The sequence below is a fragment of the Schistocerca cancellata genome, chromosome 1 (assembly GCF_023864275.1).
Source record: "Schistocerca cancellata isolate TAMUIC-IGC-003103 chromosome 1, iqSchCanc2.1, whole genome shotgun sequence".
Taxonomy (NCBI): Eukaryota; Metazoa; Arthropoda; class Insecta; order Orthoptera; family Acrididae; genus Schistocerca; species Schistocerca cancellata.
This window is the reverse complement of record NC_064626.1, coordinates 1,019,260,303-1,019,279,182: the sequence shown is the minus strand read 5'-3', so window position 1 is coordinate 1,019,279,182 and position 18,880 is coordinate 1,019,260,303. Positions and strand designations below refer to the sequence as shown.

Below are 18,880 nucleotides of genomic sequence, written 5' to 3'. Positions count from 1 at the left end.
TGAATGTGTACTATAACTTAAACCTTGTGAGCAATTTTTTTATAACACCATATAATGTACCAAAAGCAAGGAGAACAGTTGCTGAAAATGAGTTGCAAAACATAGAAATTTATGGTATATTTGAGAAAAACAGCAACAATTATAATAACCTTCTAGTAGTAGTAGCAAAATGTGCTGGAGGTGTTAGATTTGTTTTAGACTCCAGACATCTGAACAAATTTGAGAAATTGACCATCCTGGGGATGCAAATGAGTTATCACATAAGTTACAGTGTATTAGATTGATGACAAGCTTAGGTTAATGTCTGGACCTCCATCAGGTTCCACTTGCTCCAGAATCTCAGAAATACACAATGTTTTTATACAGTGGTAAATGTTACCAGTATTGCATTTACCATTTGGTTTAAATGTTTCTGTAGCTAAATTTAGCAGAGCTTTGTATCATGTTTAGGTAAGGAACAGTCTTCTAAATTAAGTTTCTGTTGACGACATTTTGCTTTGCAGTCAGAAGTGTGATGAACATTTACTAAAAGGAGTGTTTAACAAATAGAGATCAGGAGGGATGACACTAAAATCAGAAAAATGTAAATTTGTCATTTATGACCTGAAATTTTTGGGATGTTGTGTTGCCAAGAGAGGTAAACTTCTGAATTTTGATAAGGTTAAAGTCAGTGCTCAGTTTCCAGAGACCAAAAATAAGAAACAAATTAAATCATTTTTTGGAATATGTGGGTATTATAGGAAGTACTTTAGTTTCAGAGTGTAAATGCGCCATGCCTGCATAATTTATTAAAAAAAAATTAATTTGTTCATGGGACAAAGATTGTCAGGAATCTTTTGATGCAATAAAAGGTGCTCTGTGTAACTGCAACATGTTGTAGACGGCAGAATTACCCTTGCCTTTTTGTGTATCATATGATGCTAGTGATTATGGAATGGGGAAGATAAACACTAGACAATTGCTTTTATGAGTAGGACATTCCAAAAACATGAAAGAATCTACATTATAACCAAGAAAGATCTCTTAGCTGTACACTTGGCACTACTAAATTTAGAAACTACTTGTCAAGGCATATAACTATTGTGTCTTCAGACCACAAGGCCATAAGGAGTGCAATTTGTATCACAGCACATTAACAAGATCAGCCAAGTTCTTAGAACCACTGACTATTAAATTATGTAATGGGATGTGAAAATCTAATTGCAGATACAATGTCTTAGTGCCAATAGGAGCATATGAAACTAACACTAATTGCTTTTATGAGTAGGACACTCCAAAAACATGAAAGAATCTACATTCTAACCAAGAAAGATCTCTTAGCTGTAAACTTGGCACTACCAAATTTAGAAATTACTTGTCAAGACATATAACTATTGTGTCTTCAGACCACAAGGCCATAAGGAGTGCAAATTGTATCACAACACATTAACAAGATCAGCCAAGTTCTTAGAACTACTGACTATGAAATTATGTAATGGGATGTGAAAATCTAATTGCAGATACAATGTTTTAGTGCCAACAGGAGCATAAGAAACTAACATGAGGAAGAGGAAGACAAAGAGTACAGCATTGTATATTTGAAAGCGATTAAATATGAGAAAGTAATTCAGAACATCTGTAATTACATTTGCGGAAACCAGAATTGTGATGATAATGGGAAACTAGTGAAAAGTAACTTTGAGAAAAGAGTTATGAGAAAGTTAACCAATGTTACAAAATATACTATTGTTGTTGTTGTGGTCTTCAGTCCAGAGACTGGTTTGATGAAGCTCTCCATGCTACTCTATCCTGTGCAAGCTTCTTCATATCCCAGAACTTACTGAAACCTACATCCTTCTGAATCTGCTTAGTGTATTCATCTGTTGGTCTCCCTCTACAATTTTTACCCTCCACGCTGCCCTCCAATGCTAAATTTGTGATCCCTTGATGCCTCAGAACATGTCCTACCAACCGATCCCTTCTTCTTGTCAATTTGTGCCACAAATTTCTTTTTCCCCCAATTCTATTCAATACCTCCTCATTAGTTATGTGATCTACCCATCTAATCTTCAGCATTCTTCTGTAGCACCACATTTCTAAAGCTTCTACTCTCTTCTTATCCAAACTATTTATTGTCCATGTTTCACTTCCATACATGGCTACCCTCCATACTTTCAGAAATGACTTCCTGACACTTAAAATGAAAGAACAAATTTTGACTCAGAGCGTTGGAGACTGTGTTGACCAAAACAGTATACTGACAAACTTATGATGTACACTCATAAAAGTTTGGACATTCTGGAGCTCAAAAATGCTTAAACAAGCAACAGAAGAATGTATACTTTTACAACAGGCAAAAAGGGTGAGAAAAGAAATTTCAACTTGTGATAGACACCAATCTCTCATCTTTCATTAAACCAACAACAACAATTCCACATACTTTACTTGACAAATACCCATTTTATTATAACATGTATTTACTTATCACATTTAAATAATGATTTATGGTAAATGCTATCGACAACATCAGAGTAACAAAACAAGCTCCATTTAGATTGGTCACAGCTTTTCATCTCTTCCTGTGGATGTCTTACTAAATGACATAAATATTGATAACTGGTGCTTTAAAAATATAGTCTCACCCAGAAAGCACCTTTCTCTATTGCCAGGCACAAAGCCGTCTTTCCATCTCGGTCACGTAAATTGACATCTGCACCTCCCTGCACTAGAAGTTTTATCACCTGGGGCATATCATAGTGGTGTTGAAATGCAGAAATGGCTCTCATTATGGCTGGTTGCCCCTTTCTATCAAGACCATCCTTGAAATTGGGATGTATTTTCTGAAGGTACTGGAAATTCTCCTTACATCCAAGTGCTCTGTGGAGTGCTGTTCTACCAACAACATCTTTTGCTGTAGGGTCTGCTCCAGCACCTACAATAAGCTTGAGAGCCTGAAAAAGTCAGAATGCAACATTAGATATCATGCAACATGATCTTACAAATTATTTTTAAGAGAAATATTAAGACTATTTACAAAAATTCAAAATCAGAATGCTGATTCACTTTTATTAGCATTTTCTGGCCCAACCAAATTCTGGGGGCAAAGGTTGATATTTTATGTCATTTCATTTGTTTTGTCTGAAAGTTTGTAATAAATCATAGCTGATGGAATGTCTCTCAACTTCAGAAACCTATGATACCACCTGATTTTTGGCCGTGTTTGAAGTTATTTTCATTTTTGCAATATTGAATTCATGAATTTGGATGTAAAACTACTTTTATAATACTGTCATTTTCATAATATGGATTGCTCATACTACCAATCATGTCATGTACAGCAATGGGAAAGAATTTACACATTAAAATATATGTATTAAACTGAAATGATGGTAAAACTTGAAAATGGAAGTCCCCTAGGTACTTGGAAAGCTCCTGGAACAATACACATGGTATATATTACTCTTTCTTGATGCCAAATGTGTCAGTTATGCTGTGACTGTGATGAAGAACAGTTTGTGAAGTTTGTGGGAACTCCATGCAAAATAACAGGTGATAAGTGAGTCCACTTCACAGTGCATAGTTTTTGACCCTGTCTTGCAGGGAGACATTATTATCTATGCATTGTTGTAACATGGACATGTCTTGCCACTGTGCATCAACTGTGGAAAATAAAGTGTTGTTACTCCATCACACACTGTTGTGTCCCTATCATACTGTTCCTTGTATTGTACGGGACTACATTGGTAACCCACAATGACCACAAATTGTGGCAGATATGTCCTCAACTGTATATTGCACAACAGCAATGCAGCCAACATGCAACGACTGCGTATCTCAATTCACAATGTTCATCCATGTGTGCAACGCTACGTCATCCAGTGTTCTGCATCCAACCTTTTAATTAAGTGTTCTAGTAAAAAATGATGGTGACACTCGCATGTGCAACAAATCAACAAACAACATCAATGCTGAATAATGGTACCCTACCATATTCTTATTGTGCAACCTTGCCACCATCATCCCTTCACATGTGGCACATACCGACCAATTACGTCACACTCTTTCATATTCACAAGCACCTACTGTCACCAATGATTCTACCAGGCCAAGTAAGCCAAATTTTGAATCAGTGCTGCCATAGCTGCCCAAGCATTCACATGGTTTGCTTGTCCTTCCAGTTGCCTTGGATGTGGCAATGGGACATCCAACTGCACTATTGCTATACATGCCTCCATGGCAACAGGTACACCCAACCAATATTTCAACCTTTCGTGATTTTCCTTCAGATCAGCCTTTCATATGGTTTGCGTAAATGGACAATATCCTTGGCAACTATAACATCATGAACACACAACTAAATTCCTAACTCTTCTACCAACCTGGAGGAACTCGATGACATGATCAGCAACATCATCTTGGTGCCAACGGCAAAAAAAAGAAATATTCAACCGCAAATCAACACAGCTACAATATCTTTCCAGGACACTGGAAGAACAATTACAACATGTAATATACAATGAATATTTAATGAACAACAGGCTGTCTCAACTATGTTGGCAAATTCGAACTTCAGTCAACCAGCATTTAATGCCTGATTGTACATTCTGGCTGTTGTAGGTAGCAAAGCTCCTACCCCATGTTCAAGTTGCCAGAATCAGCAATGAATGGGAGCCACCTGTTCATAAACTTAAACTGGCAGAAAGAATTTTTGCTGTTATGCAACACAGGCATGCATGAATTTAGCTAGTAACAATGCCACTGTGCGCAGCCACCAACACCAGCCTTGCCACATGCCACTTTCTGCCCTCACTGAACTGATCCAACTTCACTACATGGCTGCCAACTGCAATGTAACAGCCTCTGCCCACAACAGTGAGCTCTATCCAGTTGAGACAACACAACAAACAACTGGCAATGATGCTCTGCTGGGTACTGCACTGCACTACTACTGGTATCACACACAATTCCGTGATGCCGTATTTAACTGTTGTCTGTCCTGTGACCATCCAAAAGATTCACATGGTAAACACAGGCGCACTGAGATGCAACACCCATACAACTCACCTCATTTTGTGCATTGAGGATTCAGCACAATCTCCACCTACAAGGAATACCAACAGACTCTACATCCTCAACCTAATTCAACAGCACTACTATTTGACCAACTCTGGCTCAGACATTAGTTGGCACTCCTGACTGGCAACACCGCAGCCTATGGATCAACAGCCATTCAACTTCATGCAATGAACAATTTGACCAATACTGTTTATGGCTTCAAAACATGCACCTTGAACCTCGTATTCAAAACGGCCTGAAAGGAATTTTCAAGTTTCAGAAGTTACTGAACCCATCCTCAGAGCAGATTTTCTCTGTCATTACAAGCTCCTACCTGACTGAGCCAAAGGCATGGGCATATAATATGATACTGGCCATGTTGTCTCTGGTGTCATCAGACACGATATCCCTCAGAAGCAGCACATGCCTGAACATCTCTAACAATGAATGAACAGTATCAATACTGATAAACATTACTGCTGTCTCCTCCACTGTGTCACCACACTTAAACAAATTCCACAAAAGTAATTTTGTTATGTTGAAGAATGCTTAGAATCACTCCACCTGCAGGCAGACAACAACATATTTCAATAGGAGATACAAATAACATCCAATGAGCTCGCTGCAGCACGTCTTTGTCTTTACAACCTGCGACAAAACTCCAGCCATCGATGATGACAGCACTCTGCAGGCATCACACAGCCTTGCCACACCTCTGCCCACCTTGCAGCAAGCACCACTACTTATACTACCTTCACATACCAACAAAGCCAGTAACGTGATTCTTGTGCATGTGCAGTCCATTTCTCCCATACCCACTCTGCATCAGCAATCTCTCAAAGCCTCTGTATGTGCGACTTTCTCCCTATGTGCAATCACAAATGGTACAGTGCATCAAATGCTTACCATACCAGGGTCCCAGCTCAGCACAGACTACAACAGCAACCATCTAATAAACTTTGCATGGCAAAAACAACAGTCAAGGAACTTTCAGAAGCTGGAATAGTTTGATCCTCAGACAGTCCATGGGCTTCACTCATGAAGCTAGCACACAAAATGATGATACTATGCTCCTATATGTCAATTATAGATTCCTTAACACATGTATTATCATTGACAGTTACCCAATACTCAACATACAGGACATTACCCACTATACCACTGGCACATTTGTCTTTAGCATGTTAGACTGTAAACTGGCTTATTACCAAATACCCACGCATGTAGAGCATATTCAGAAGATGGCTGTCATTACACTGTTTTGCCTGTTTGAATATTTCTTTATGCTGTGCAACCTAAAAATACAGCCCATAATGGCAATGATTCTTAGATAGCATCTTTTTTGAGCTGCCCCTCTGTTATATTTGGATGACATTCTCATTTTCTTGCAAGAAAAACTACACCTACAAACCTCATCTCATACAAGTTCTCAATGTCGTTTCTGTGAAGGGTGTCATTATCAAGGACAAAAATGTCAACTATGACAAACTGCAGTTACTTTTCTGGGTCACACAGTTTTCACCTCTGGCGTCTGCTCACTACTCTGGCACACCTGATTCCTATGCACAATTATCAACAACCATGGATGTGAGTGACTTTTCAGTTGACACTGTCCTCCAATAAGAAGTGACAGGCATGCAATGACCCTTCAGATTCCTTTTTTTGGAAGCTCACTGCCTCACAGCACAAATGGTCAGTCTACAATCATGAATCCTTGGAGCGTATAATGCAATCTGCCACATTAAAGATGGTGCTGGAGGACAATTGTTTATCATCTACATGGACCATATGGGGGCACTAGTAGACTCACCCACAGCCCATCAAAAGATTTGCCACCAAGACATTTCCAGAACATTGATTACATTGTTCAGTTCTTGACAGACATATGTCATCTGAAAGGTGCAGACATCATCATCAATTATTGGTCATGCATCAATGTCATCTCCTCACACGTTAACTATGATGAGTTTGAGTAAGCTCAACTACAACATAGTAAAGAATATTATGGGCAGTTTTTTTGATACTGAAGACATTGTTATTCCACCATCACCAATGAGACGTGTTCCAGTTTTCATTTGAGATACTTGGTTAAATCATGAGATTTGTCGACTCCAAAAAGCTACTCAGGCTCACAAAAGAAATCTACATGCCAGAAACAATGATAAGCATTGTAGGTGGTCAAGGAAAACTTTGGCTCAATTATTGTAATGAGCAGCCACAACTCATCCCTAAAGGAATGTGTGTAACAACAGCCAAACCAGTTCAAGAAAGGCTGTTTAGTGTCACTGATGAAGAACTGTGCTCCACAGCTACTACAGAATACCCATGGGAGGAAGCTACTACTCAGCTCCCAATAGGATCTGGTTTCACTGAGGGACAGAAAAGACAGACCAAGCAGCCCATGGTAAAGCATCATATCACCACTGGAGATCATCTGCCAATTAGCCTGCATTCATGTAAAGTGTCACCACCTCAACAATGGTTAATGTAGGCGGCAGGGGAGAAGATGCTGCAACATGACGTCATGGAACCTTCGGAGAGTCCTTGGTACTCTCCTGTGGCCTTGTGAGGCAATGGCACGTCTGTGTTGACTGCTAATGGCTGAACAAAATCATGAAGAATGATTCCTACCCATTGCTGTGTATTGATGACACCCTAGACTGCATGAAAGAAGCAAACTATTTCTCAACTATAGACATGCAAAAAAGCTACTGGCAAATATAGCTTGATGAGGCTGAGTGGCTGACGAGGCTGACTGGAAAAAGCCTGCCATCATAACTCCTGATGACCTCTATGAGTTCAAAATTATACCATTTGGACTGTATAATGCTTCAAACTTATGAAGGCAAATCTGCTTCAAACATGTTAACTGGATAAGATATCTTTGTTCTCTGAATGATACTGTCATTTTTTCTAAGACATTTGAAGAGCATTTAAGCCACCTAGCAGTCATGGCGAAATGTGTTTAGACTGAAAGTCTCCATCTGAATCCAAAAAAGTGCTTTTCATCACACAGGAAATAATAAATCTTAGACTACCTAGTAAATGGTGATGGAGTCAATCCTGATCTAGAGAAAATAAGAATAGTTACAGATTTTGCAATTCATTGCAGATTTTACAACTCTCGCATTCATAACGAGAGAAATTTTCTCAGAATGTGCTTTTCCTACCAGCAATTCAAGAAGGATTTCTGTATCAAGGCACACCCTTGCAAGAATTACTGCAAGGAGCCAACAAATTTTCCTGGAACAAGGCACACTCTCGTCATACAATGCTAAAGACGAAAAATATGTTAGCACCTTCTTGAGGACAAGGAAAGATCTTTCTAGTGCCTTGTTCCAGGAAAATTTGTTGGCTCCTTGCAGTAATTCTTGCAAGGGTGTGCCTTGATACAGAAATCCTTCTTGAATTGCTGGTAGGAAAAGCACATTCTGAGAAAATTTCTCTCGTTATGAATGCGAGAGTTGTAAAATCTGCAATGAATTGCAAAATCTGTAACTATTCTTATTTTCTCTAGATCAGGATTGACTCCATCACCATTTACTAGGTAGTCTAAGATTTATTATTTCCTGTGTGATGAAAAGCACTTTTTTGGATTCAGATGGAGACTTTCAGTCTACCTGGACAATCTGGTAGGGGAAGATCATTTAGAAGTCTTGGTTGGTCAAATATACATGGGTAGAATATGAAGCATTTACCGAAAAAGTTTTTGGAAAACCTGTGAAGAGGCAGATGCTAAAAATCTATTACAATTTTCTTCAAAAATAGAAGATGCATTTACTTCCGTAGAATTTTCTAAGTGGAAAAAGGCTTGGAAAAATTCCGTCTTCATGAAAATACGTTTATGCATAAAGAAGGTGTTCTGAAACTAAATTCTATCACTTACCAAAGTGTGGCTTCCCAATTGAATGACAGTTAGATAGTGATATGAAGAAAGGCCGTTTAGCTCTTGAGACAATTTTTACTATCGTGCAATTTCTATGCTGACAAGGACTAGCAATTAGAGGGCACAAAGGTATCAACTCAAATTTTTTTCAACTGTAGGAACTCTGAAAGAATGACATACCTGAGTTTAAAGACCGGTTAGGGCATTCAGGGTATAAGTGGATGTCCTAGATATTCAAAACAAGATCATTGATCTACTAGGAAAGTCTGTGTCGAGAGAAGTAATGGCTTCAATCAAGAAGACTGAACATTTCTCTATTATGATTGATGAAACAAGTGATTCTTCGATTCATGAACAAGTTTTATTTTGTATTTGTACTGTTGATGATTCCTTAATCATCAACAAAGACTTCATTGGCTTATGTGAGACCCCCAACACTGAATCACAAATTCTGTTTAGTATTTTAAAAGATGTTTTTGCTCATCTTGATTTGTCAATGGATAACTTAATGGGACAGTGCTATGATGGTGCCTCGAATATGAGAGGTAAGTTCAAAGGACTAAAAAAGTTAGTTTTAGATATACAATCAAAAGCACGTTATGTGTACTGCACTGCCACAGTTTAGACTTGGTGGCAGTTGTAGACAGTCTCCACCATCTTACGTCTACGAGGGATATTAAGGCTTTAGCCAAGGACTTAATAAACACCATAAGGGAATCCAACAATAGGGTGGGACTTTTCAGAAGCATACGCTGTGAGAGTGCCAACGGCCAAGCTGGTCTACAACCCCTTTGCCCAACTCAATGGACTACGTGAGCTTCTAGTATCTTGAGAATATTGAAAAACTTTGAAGAACTGTTAGAGTTTTTTGAAACATTTTCTGCAGAGGACAAAACAGAAGCAGGTTACAAATGTGCAGGCTACCTTGAGTCAATGTTACAATTCAAGACTTTTCTTTTTACATCTTTATTGCCATGCAATGAACCCAGTAGAGGATGTCAATGGAAAAATTCAATGCCCTCATCTAAGTGTTGCTGATCTGGGAAAAATATATGAGGGTTTGATTTGTATATTGAATGGATGGCATGATAGTTTTGAACACTTTTGGGGATCGCGTTTAAAAGAAAAACCTTCACAAGGGATGATCCTTCATTTCCTCTGAATTGAAGTATACTAAAGAAGGATGAAAACAGCAAAGCCAGCTCACCATGCACTTTCAAAACCCCAAAGGAATACTACAAAGCTATTTACATTGAAGTTTGTGAAACAGTGCAATCTTGCATTACTGAGCGGTTTGCTTCAACTGGACTCACACAGTCATTGCAGTTGAACAAGAGTGCTTGCTTTTAGTAAACAGAGGCACAACAAATTTGGAAAAATCAACTGAGTTTTTCAAAAATGACCTAGACATTGAAAGACTGTGCTTACACTTGAATATGTTAGCTGATATCACTAATAAAAAACAATTGGTCTTAAAAAACATGCCTGATGTAAGAAAGTACATTGCACAAGAGCCTGCAGTTGGAGAAATGTTATGTGAAGTAGTGAAGTGCATTAAGCTTCTCCAAGTAGTTCCAATCACAACAGCAACAGCAGAATGCTCATTTAGCGCCTTCAGACATCTGAAGTCATATCTCCGATCAACAATGGGCCAGAAACGATTGAACAACTTGGCTGTTCTTATGCCCACTGAGATGTTTTTGATGAATTGAATATCCGACCAGTCATCAACAACTGTATTACTATAGTACTGTATTAGTTATTTTCAAATACTTAAATATTTTTAGGATGTAAGACCCAATTAAAACCCGCTATTTACGTACTTTTTGACTGAAAGTATTAGGCATATTGTATTAATTTTATTAACCATAGTAAAGCATTAACTTCGAGATATTCTTTTTATTTAATGAATTCTGAGCCTTATTCAAAGTAAGCTTAAATTAGCTATTAATCAAAGTGCTATTACTATGCGACAGCAATATTTTATGTTTTATTCTTTTAATGATAGTTTAGGATTTATTTAAATATAATTTCTGTCTTTCCAGAGCTATATATTGACTGCTTTGGAATAGTCTATAAGCATGATTATTACTATACATTACATTAGCTTTTTATGAAAATACCATGTGTGTTTATATTTTGTTTCTTTTTTTCCAAAGCCAAAAAATGTGTCAGGCTTGTAGAGTTTCCCAGAGTGCCGAGTTACTGAGAGTTCAGTTTTTGGGGTTCTAATGTTGCTTGTATGACTCTAAAATGCTTAAAAAACTTTGAAACTCACTATTTTTCATCTAAAATTTAATAAAATTTAGAAAATTTCCTGGGGCAAGACACCCAGTATGCCCTCCCCCCCCCCCTTCCCCCCCGCAATACTTTTTTACAAGTCAGCGCTCCTGTTCAGAGGTAAGATGTCACAGTGGTATACAAAAGAAAATTCAAACACAGAGTGCTGACTACATTTCAAGGAACCCTTTGATGAAATACAGCATCATGGATGAAGCTCAGTCATTAAATGACACTTCTGCTGAACCAAGGGAAGATCCAGCACTGCTGAAAACAATAGAAGCATTGAAAAAGGAGAATACCAGTAATTGAATACTAGTTAATTAAGAAGATAGTGTGTAAGAGGAACTACGATCCAAGGAGACTGCTGTCTATTCTGAAGTATTTCCACGATGCTCCAAATGTTGCTCACCTGAATTTTCTGAAAACCCTAGACTAAATCAGATGCAGGTATCATTAGCCACATTTCTATTGATATTTTAAACACTATGTGGGCCCATGTAAAGAATGACAATGGTGAAAGTATGTGCTGCAGTTACCTCCGGAACATCTGGTACCAATCCCAACTGCAGACCAATCCCAACTGCAGAGGCATCATTCCACAAAATTGGAATCCGCCTCTTAGGAAGGTCCCTGAATTTACAAACAGGAAGCGATGGATAATAGTCTGCACTGGCTACTTCACTCACTATGTTGTTGCTAAAGCTGTGGTGATCATCTAAGTTCCAGAAATTGTGAAGTTCATTGTACAGAAGACATCATTTTGAAGCACAGAAAACCCTGTATGATGATCTCTGATTTTGGATAAGTTTTCCAGTTGAAAATAGTGTCAGAGGTAATTTTACATTGCAACATTACCCACAGGGGTGACAACAGCCTAACATCCACAGACAAATGGCCTAATGGAACACCTTAATAAGACATTGACAGAGATGCTCTCAATGTGAGGGCTTACACATCCTCCATACAGGCCCAATCTCTCACCATCTGATTTCCATATTTTTTGAACCCTGAAGACATTTGATGGCCATCTACTTCCTTTGGATGAAAAGGTGCATGCCTAGGTACAATCATGGTTCAACAGGCAACAATAAACATAATTTCATGATGCTACTGCCCGTCTTGTCTCACACTGGGATAAATTATTAATAGTTATGGTGATTACTTTTGAAACAATAAACATTTTACTTACTTTTTTCCATCTGTCTTATTTTCATTTGACTGCCCCTTATACACTGATAGTGAACAGAGAAACTGGGATACAATAATTCCCATCATGACATTCATGTAGTACACAGTAAAGAAAGACACTACAGGCTTTACACTGTTTTTTTCTGCTCCAAAGTTGTTAGGCCAAGACGACAATGGATACACTGTTCCCATTTAAACCAACTGATAGTGAGGAAGATTACATGAAACATTTCACCACCAGCACCAAACAAGCGAGGCAGCTGGCTTGCATACAGCCCCTGGACTGGAAAGAAGGACTACCAGAATAGTTACTAAAGAGCTACTTTGGGCCATATTGTATTCTTTACCACCTGTCAGACATCACATATGAAGTCAAGGATTATGACACATCATCAAGAAGGTAAAAATGCAGACACACTGTCTATGTCTTCCATATGAAGTGCTACTACAGTCTTCAGGCATAGATTGATGATGGTTGGTTAAGGATACTGAAGACCCATTCAACAATCACAAAGCTTTGAACTTTGATGTTCATCGTAGTGAAGAGCATGTAACAAAACAAAACAAGCAGAATGCAAGAATCCACCAGTACTGCCATACAGAGGACCACTGACAAGACCTAGATCCACAGTCTGTAGTTGGCAAAAATCAGAACTTTTGAAACAGTGGGTCTCGAGTAGAGGGAGCAATGCCACGAGCTATGGTGTAGTGTGGCACAGTGGTTAGCATTGCTGACTAACATTTAAATCTGACCCCCAATAATTATTTGTTATTCAGTATTTATCATTTCTGGAACATTCTTGACACAAGTTTTGTTTGTAGTGTTAATATATTCTGGAACATTCAATGTTGGTACAAATACCTGCATTCAGGAATATTCAGTGTTTTATAAATAGCTGTGCTTTCTGTTCAGGACTTCATTTCTATTCTAGTTGTACAATGACGAGTGGAACTGTTGAGAAACAACAACAGCTAAATCAAGACCTGGCAGACCTCACGTACTGACAGACAAGGACAGTCAAGCACTGTAGAAGGCAATTGTAAGAAATTGTGTGAAATCAGTTGAAAAAATAACTTGTGAGTTCCAAAGTGCTAACAGCAGGCCGCCTAGCATGATGAATGTGCTTATTGAGTTACAGAGAATAGAGTAGGCTACAATTGTCGAGCATCTCTTCACAACTGCCATGTGAAATGATCTTTCATGAGTCTTTTATGAGTCTTTGGCGATAACTTATGAGATGGACTTGAAAAGTTTCTCTAAACAAATAAAGAATATATAAACACTGAACTGTTGCAGTATCTGGCTGCTAACCTGGTCACATACCACCACAGAACACATCTGTGTCTGATTGGTTGCCATATCCCTAGGCCTCCTCTACTGAAGCCAGAGACATACAGCAGTCCCAACTTTGGCTCTACACACTACACTGTGTACATGCTAGACTATAACAGGAACATGGCCATAATGGAAGTTAATGTAGAGCAAGGTGGCATCAATAGTGAAAATCTGGGTGCTGTGTGGTAAAGGAACTGTGGACAGTTGGTGAAAGAAATTGTCGGTGTTTTTTATATAAGAACTTATAGGCTATAAGATGAAGGTGTTGGTCAACAAGAGTACAGATTCTTTCAGTGGGGGCACAGTAGCCAGCCACAATGGAGTGTCCTACATGGTTGGGTTTATGGACTTTAAGAAGCATGTAAAGGATAAGAGTGTGGGCAGTAGTAGCGGTGAGGAGGAGAGCGAGAGACTCAGGGGAGAAGTTCTAGGATAGGCCTAAGGATCTGAGGAGAGACTGGAGATCCTACTGGACTTCTTGAATGGGGTCACTGTGGCTGTGTTTGTAGGTGGATGAATCTGACAGCCAGTAGAGTCCCTCCACCATAGTGGTGGACACTTCATCAGCAGGTAGGATTATAAGGTCTGGATTGGGTAGATTGCAGTTCTTTCTGCAGATGTAACATTAGTTTGAGAGATTTTAGGAATGATGGTGAGGCAAGGTTTGCTGTTAATAAACTCTGGAATGTCAACAGGAGGTAATTTGGGAGCAATGGGGATGGATCACGGTTGGATGGAGGAGTGAATTGTGTCAGGCAGGGCTCAACATCTGTTTTGAGTTGAGACTGATTGATAAGGTTGGTAGCAAATAAAAGTATTACCATTGCAGACACCATGAAAAACACTTTTTTGCCACCAACGCCACAAATCACATGCAACCCAAAGCCATTTGCCACCAACCCTACAAATCACATGCAACCCAAAGCCAATGTTGAATTCTGCCTGGTTGAATCATATTCTCCATCGGGGTTTCAACTACCTCCGCCATGCCCTGAAATGAGGAATAACTAATACACTAACCTTCCCATGCCTCCCACTGTGGTAGTCCATTGCCTACCAAAACTACACAGCATCCTTATTCATCACTATTCCACCCCTAGTCCTAAATCCTTGTCTCATGCCTCACAACCCTGGAACAAACTCAAATGTGTAGTAGACTTGTTGTTGTGCCCATCGGCTACATCTATACAGAGAACAGCGATCTAACCTCTTTATAATATTAATGTACAAAGTAAGTATTAGAGCAGATTTTACAAAGTGTGAACAATGAGGTGCAGTGTTGGTTGACTCAATGACATGTAGCTGTGAGAGAGAGACTGTTGAACAGCAAATCCAAGTGTTGCAGACACTATTTATCCCAGGCTATGAAGGTGGGCTCCTAATGAATGAAAAAAGTTTTTAATTACTTGTCACAAAATTTCCTCAATACCATCACCATCCTCAGCAGAAGAATTTAGTACAGCACATGCTCATGAAACTTCATCTGTCTTTGTTGCCAGGTATAGCTGGAATTTGGAGACACTATACACACAATGCAGCGTCATCACACGAAGCCATAAACATCTCTGTGGAAGGCATACAACACAGTGAACTGTTTTAATCACCCTTCCAGAGACCAAACCAAGTTTAGAGCTCTACTGACAAACATGTTCTGTCTCTTGTTTGAAAACAATTTCTTCTTGTTAGTTAGTTAGTTAGTTGCATGTACCACTAATCAGTCTCATACGATGTGGAACATGTCAAGTGCATAATAGATGCACACATGAATAAAGCTTTTATTATTATTATTATTATTACCTACCACATTCCCTTAAATGGCATAAAATGCATATATTATACCTATGGAATTATTTATTCCTATTCAGGAATTCATCTGTGGTGTAGAAGGAGTTGTCAAGGAGATATGATTTCAATTTATTTTTGAAATTATTACTATTGTCTGTCAGAAATATTATTTCAAATACTAACAAAGAGATAGAGGGGCTGGCCAGTACTTACCTCAGCTCAGTACAGCCAATAGATACATATAAAACAAAACCGAAAATTTATGTTCCTAGCTTTCGGAACAAATGTTCCTTCATCAGGGAGGAGAGAGGGGAAAGAAAGGGAAGAAGGGAAAGGAGATTCAGTTACTCACAACCCAGGTTATGAAGCAACAGGGAAAGGAAAATAGGGAGGGTAGCAAGGATGGAGGCATGGTTGCCAGAGGGAAGCCAAAGATATTCTACTGTAAGTACTGTGCCAGCTTCAAACCAAAGAGGATGCATACAGAAGTAAAGAGGTATATAGTATAAAGATAAACACAACTATGCAAGATGAAAAGATGCGTGAATGGCTAAGAGGAAAGGGAAAGAGGAGAAGACTGAAGAGTAAATGGGAGTGAGGTTGTTTAATGTAGGTTCAGTCCAGGGGGATGGCGGGATGAAAGGATGTGTTGGAGTGCAAGTTCCCATCTCCGCAGTTCAGAGGGACTGGTATTGGGTGGGAGAAGCCAAATGGCACATACAGTGTAGCAGGTTCCTAGGTCCCTAGAATTATGCTGGAGGGCATGCTCCGCTACTGGGTATTGGGAATCTCCTAGGCGGACAGTTCGTCTGTGTCCGTTCATGCGCTCAGCCAGTTTAGTTGTTGTCATGCCGATGTAAAAGGCTGTGCAGTGCAGGCATGTCAGTTGATAAATGACATGTGTAGTTTCACATGTGGCCCTGCCTTGAATTGTGTACGTTTTACCAGTAGCAGGGCTGGAGTAAGTGGTTGTGGGGGGATGCATGGGGCAGGTTTTGCAGCGGGGTCGGTTACAGGGGTAGGAACCGCTGGGTAGAGAAGTAGTCTGGGAATATTGTAGGGTTTAACAAGGATGTTACGGAGGTTAGGGGGCCAACGAAATGAAACTCTGGGTGGTGTGGGGAGAATTTTGTCAAGGGATGATCTCATTTCAGGGGTTGACTTGAGAAAATCATATCCCTGGCGGAGTAATTTGTTGATGTTTTCGAGGCCAGGATAATATTGGGTGACAAGGGGGATGCTTCTGTGTGGTCTGGGGGTAGGAACATTGTTGTTGGACGGGGAGGAATGTATTGCTCGAGAGATCTGTTTGTGGACAAGGTCTGCAGGATAGTTGCGGGAGAGGAAAGCACTGGTCAGGTTATTGGTGTAATTGTTGAGGGATTCGTCACTGGAGCAGATACGTTTGCCATGAATATCTACGTTGTAGGGAAGGGAGCGTTTGATGTGGAATGGATGGCAGCTATCAAAGTGAAGGTACTGTTGTTTGTTTGTGGGTTTGATATGGACAGAGGTGTGGATATGAGCTTCAACAAGATGAAGGTCAACATCCAGGAAGGTGGCTTGGGTTTTGGAGAAGGACCAGGTGAAATTCAGATTCGAAAAGGAGTTGAGGTTATGGAGGAAATTAAGGAGTGTTTCTTCACCATGAGTCCAGGCCACAAAGATGTCATCTATAAACCTATACCAGGCCAGGGGAAGCAGCTGTTGGGTCTTCAGGAAAGCCTCCTCCATGCGGCCCATGAAGAGGTTGGCATAGGACGGAGCCATCCTGGTTCCCATGGCCATTCCCCTGATTTGTTTGTAGGTCTGGCCTTCAAAAGTGAAGTAATTATGGGTGAGGATGAAGTTGGTAAGTGTGATAAGGAACGAGATTTTTGGAAGATCTTCGGGTGGGTGTTGGGAGAGGTAGTGCTCAAGGGCAGAGAGACCATGGGTATGTGGGATGTTTGTGTGAAGGGATGTAGCATCTATGGTGACAAGAAAGGTTTCAGGTGGGAGAGGAGTGGGAATGGATTTGAGGCGTTCTAGGAAGTGGTTTGTGTCTTTGATGTAGGATGGGAGTCTGCGGGTGATAGGTTGGAGGTGCTGGTCTACCAGAGCTGAGATACGTTCGGTTGGGGCTTTGAAGCCTGCTACAATGGGGTGGCCAGGATGGTTCTCTTTGTGGATTTTGGATAATAGGTAGAAGGTAGGGGTACGTGGCTCAGGTGGAGTGAGTGGAAGCTGTTGTGAGGCCTTGTGAGGGACCTTGGATTCTTAGGATTTTTTGCAGCTCACTCTGGATGGAGGGAATGGGATCCTGGGTAACAGCTTTGTAGGTTGAGGTGTTGGAGAGTTGACGCAGTCCTTCTGCCACATACTCCACACGGTCAAGTACGACAGTTGTGGAGCCTTTATCTGCCGGAAGGATGACAATAGAGTGGTCTATTTTCAGCTCCTTAATGGCAAGGGATTCAGTTCGGGTGATGTTGGAGGTTGTCGGGATGTTCTTCAAGAAGGACTGGGAGGCAACACTGGATGTGAGGAATTCCTGAAATGTTTTCAAGGGATGGTTTTGGGGGAGGGGAGGAGGATCCCTTTGAGAAGGCAGTCGGAACTGTTCTAGACAGGGTTCAACACTGGTCTAGTATTTGGGGGCTGTGTTTGGGTAGTGAAGTGGTATTTCCAGTTGAGGTTCTGGGTGAATGAGAGGAGATCTTTAACCAGGGCAGTGTGGTTGAATTTAGGCGTGGGGCTAAAGGTTAAGCCTTTTGACAGAACAGATGTCTCTGGAGGAGAGAGGGATCTGGATGAGAGGTTTAGGACTGAATTGGGACTGGCAATATGTGGCATTTGACTGTGGTTATAGTTGAGATTTGGTCTGTGTGGGGTATGTGCTGGGATGGGGAGATTGAGTAGGGTGGCTAGGCTAGGTTTGTTGGCTATGAGGGGGGTTTGTTGAAGGTTCTGTTGTGGTTGGTGTTTGTGAGGGATAGGGAGAGGGACCCCACTTCTTAGGTGTTGCACTAGCACTGTGGATAGTTTTTTCAGGTGGTGTGTGGCATGGAACTCAAGTTTGCAGCTGGCTTCTAGGATGATGTTCCTGAGTGTGTTCTCCAAGCAAGGGTTTGAGAGTTGGAGGACTTTGAAGAGAGATAGGAGCTGTTGGGAGTGGTGGTTACATGAAGTAGTGTAGAGATTCAGGACAAGTTGGGTAAGGGCTAAGGATTGAAGGTTCTGGAAGTCCAGGAGAGATTGGTGGAAGGAGGAATTGCACCCGGAGATGGGAACTTTTAAGGTAACCTATTTTCCTTTCCCTGTTGCTTCATAACCTGGGTTGTGAGTAACTGAATCTCCTTTCCCTTCTTCCCTTTCTTTCCCCTCTC

The 18,880-nt window shown here is 40.2% G+C and overlaps 1 protein-coding gene across 1 annotated transcript in view; it reads right to left on the bottom strand.

Moving 5' to 3' along the window:
- The window catches only part of LOC126089435 (ankyrin-3-like), a 270,212-nt gene that overhangs the window by 166,822 nt on the left and 84,510 nt on the right, over positions 1–18,880 (bottom strand). The window contains exon 4 of the mRNA XM_049906909.1: positions 2,622–2,930. Coding sequence (XP_049762866.1) covers positions 2,622–2,930 — 309 coding nt within the window. The remainder of the gene's footprint in view (positions 1–2,621; positions 2,931–18,880) is intronic.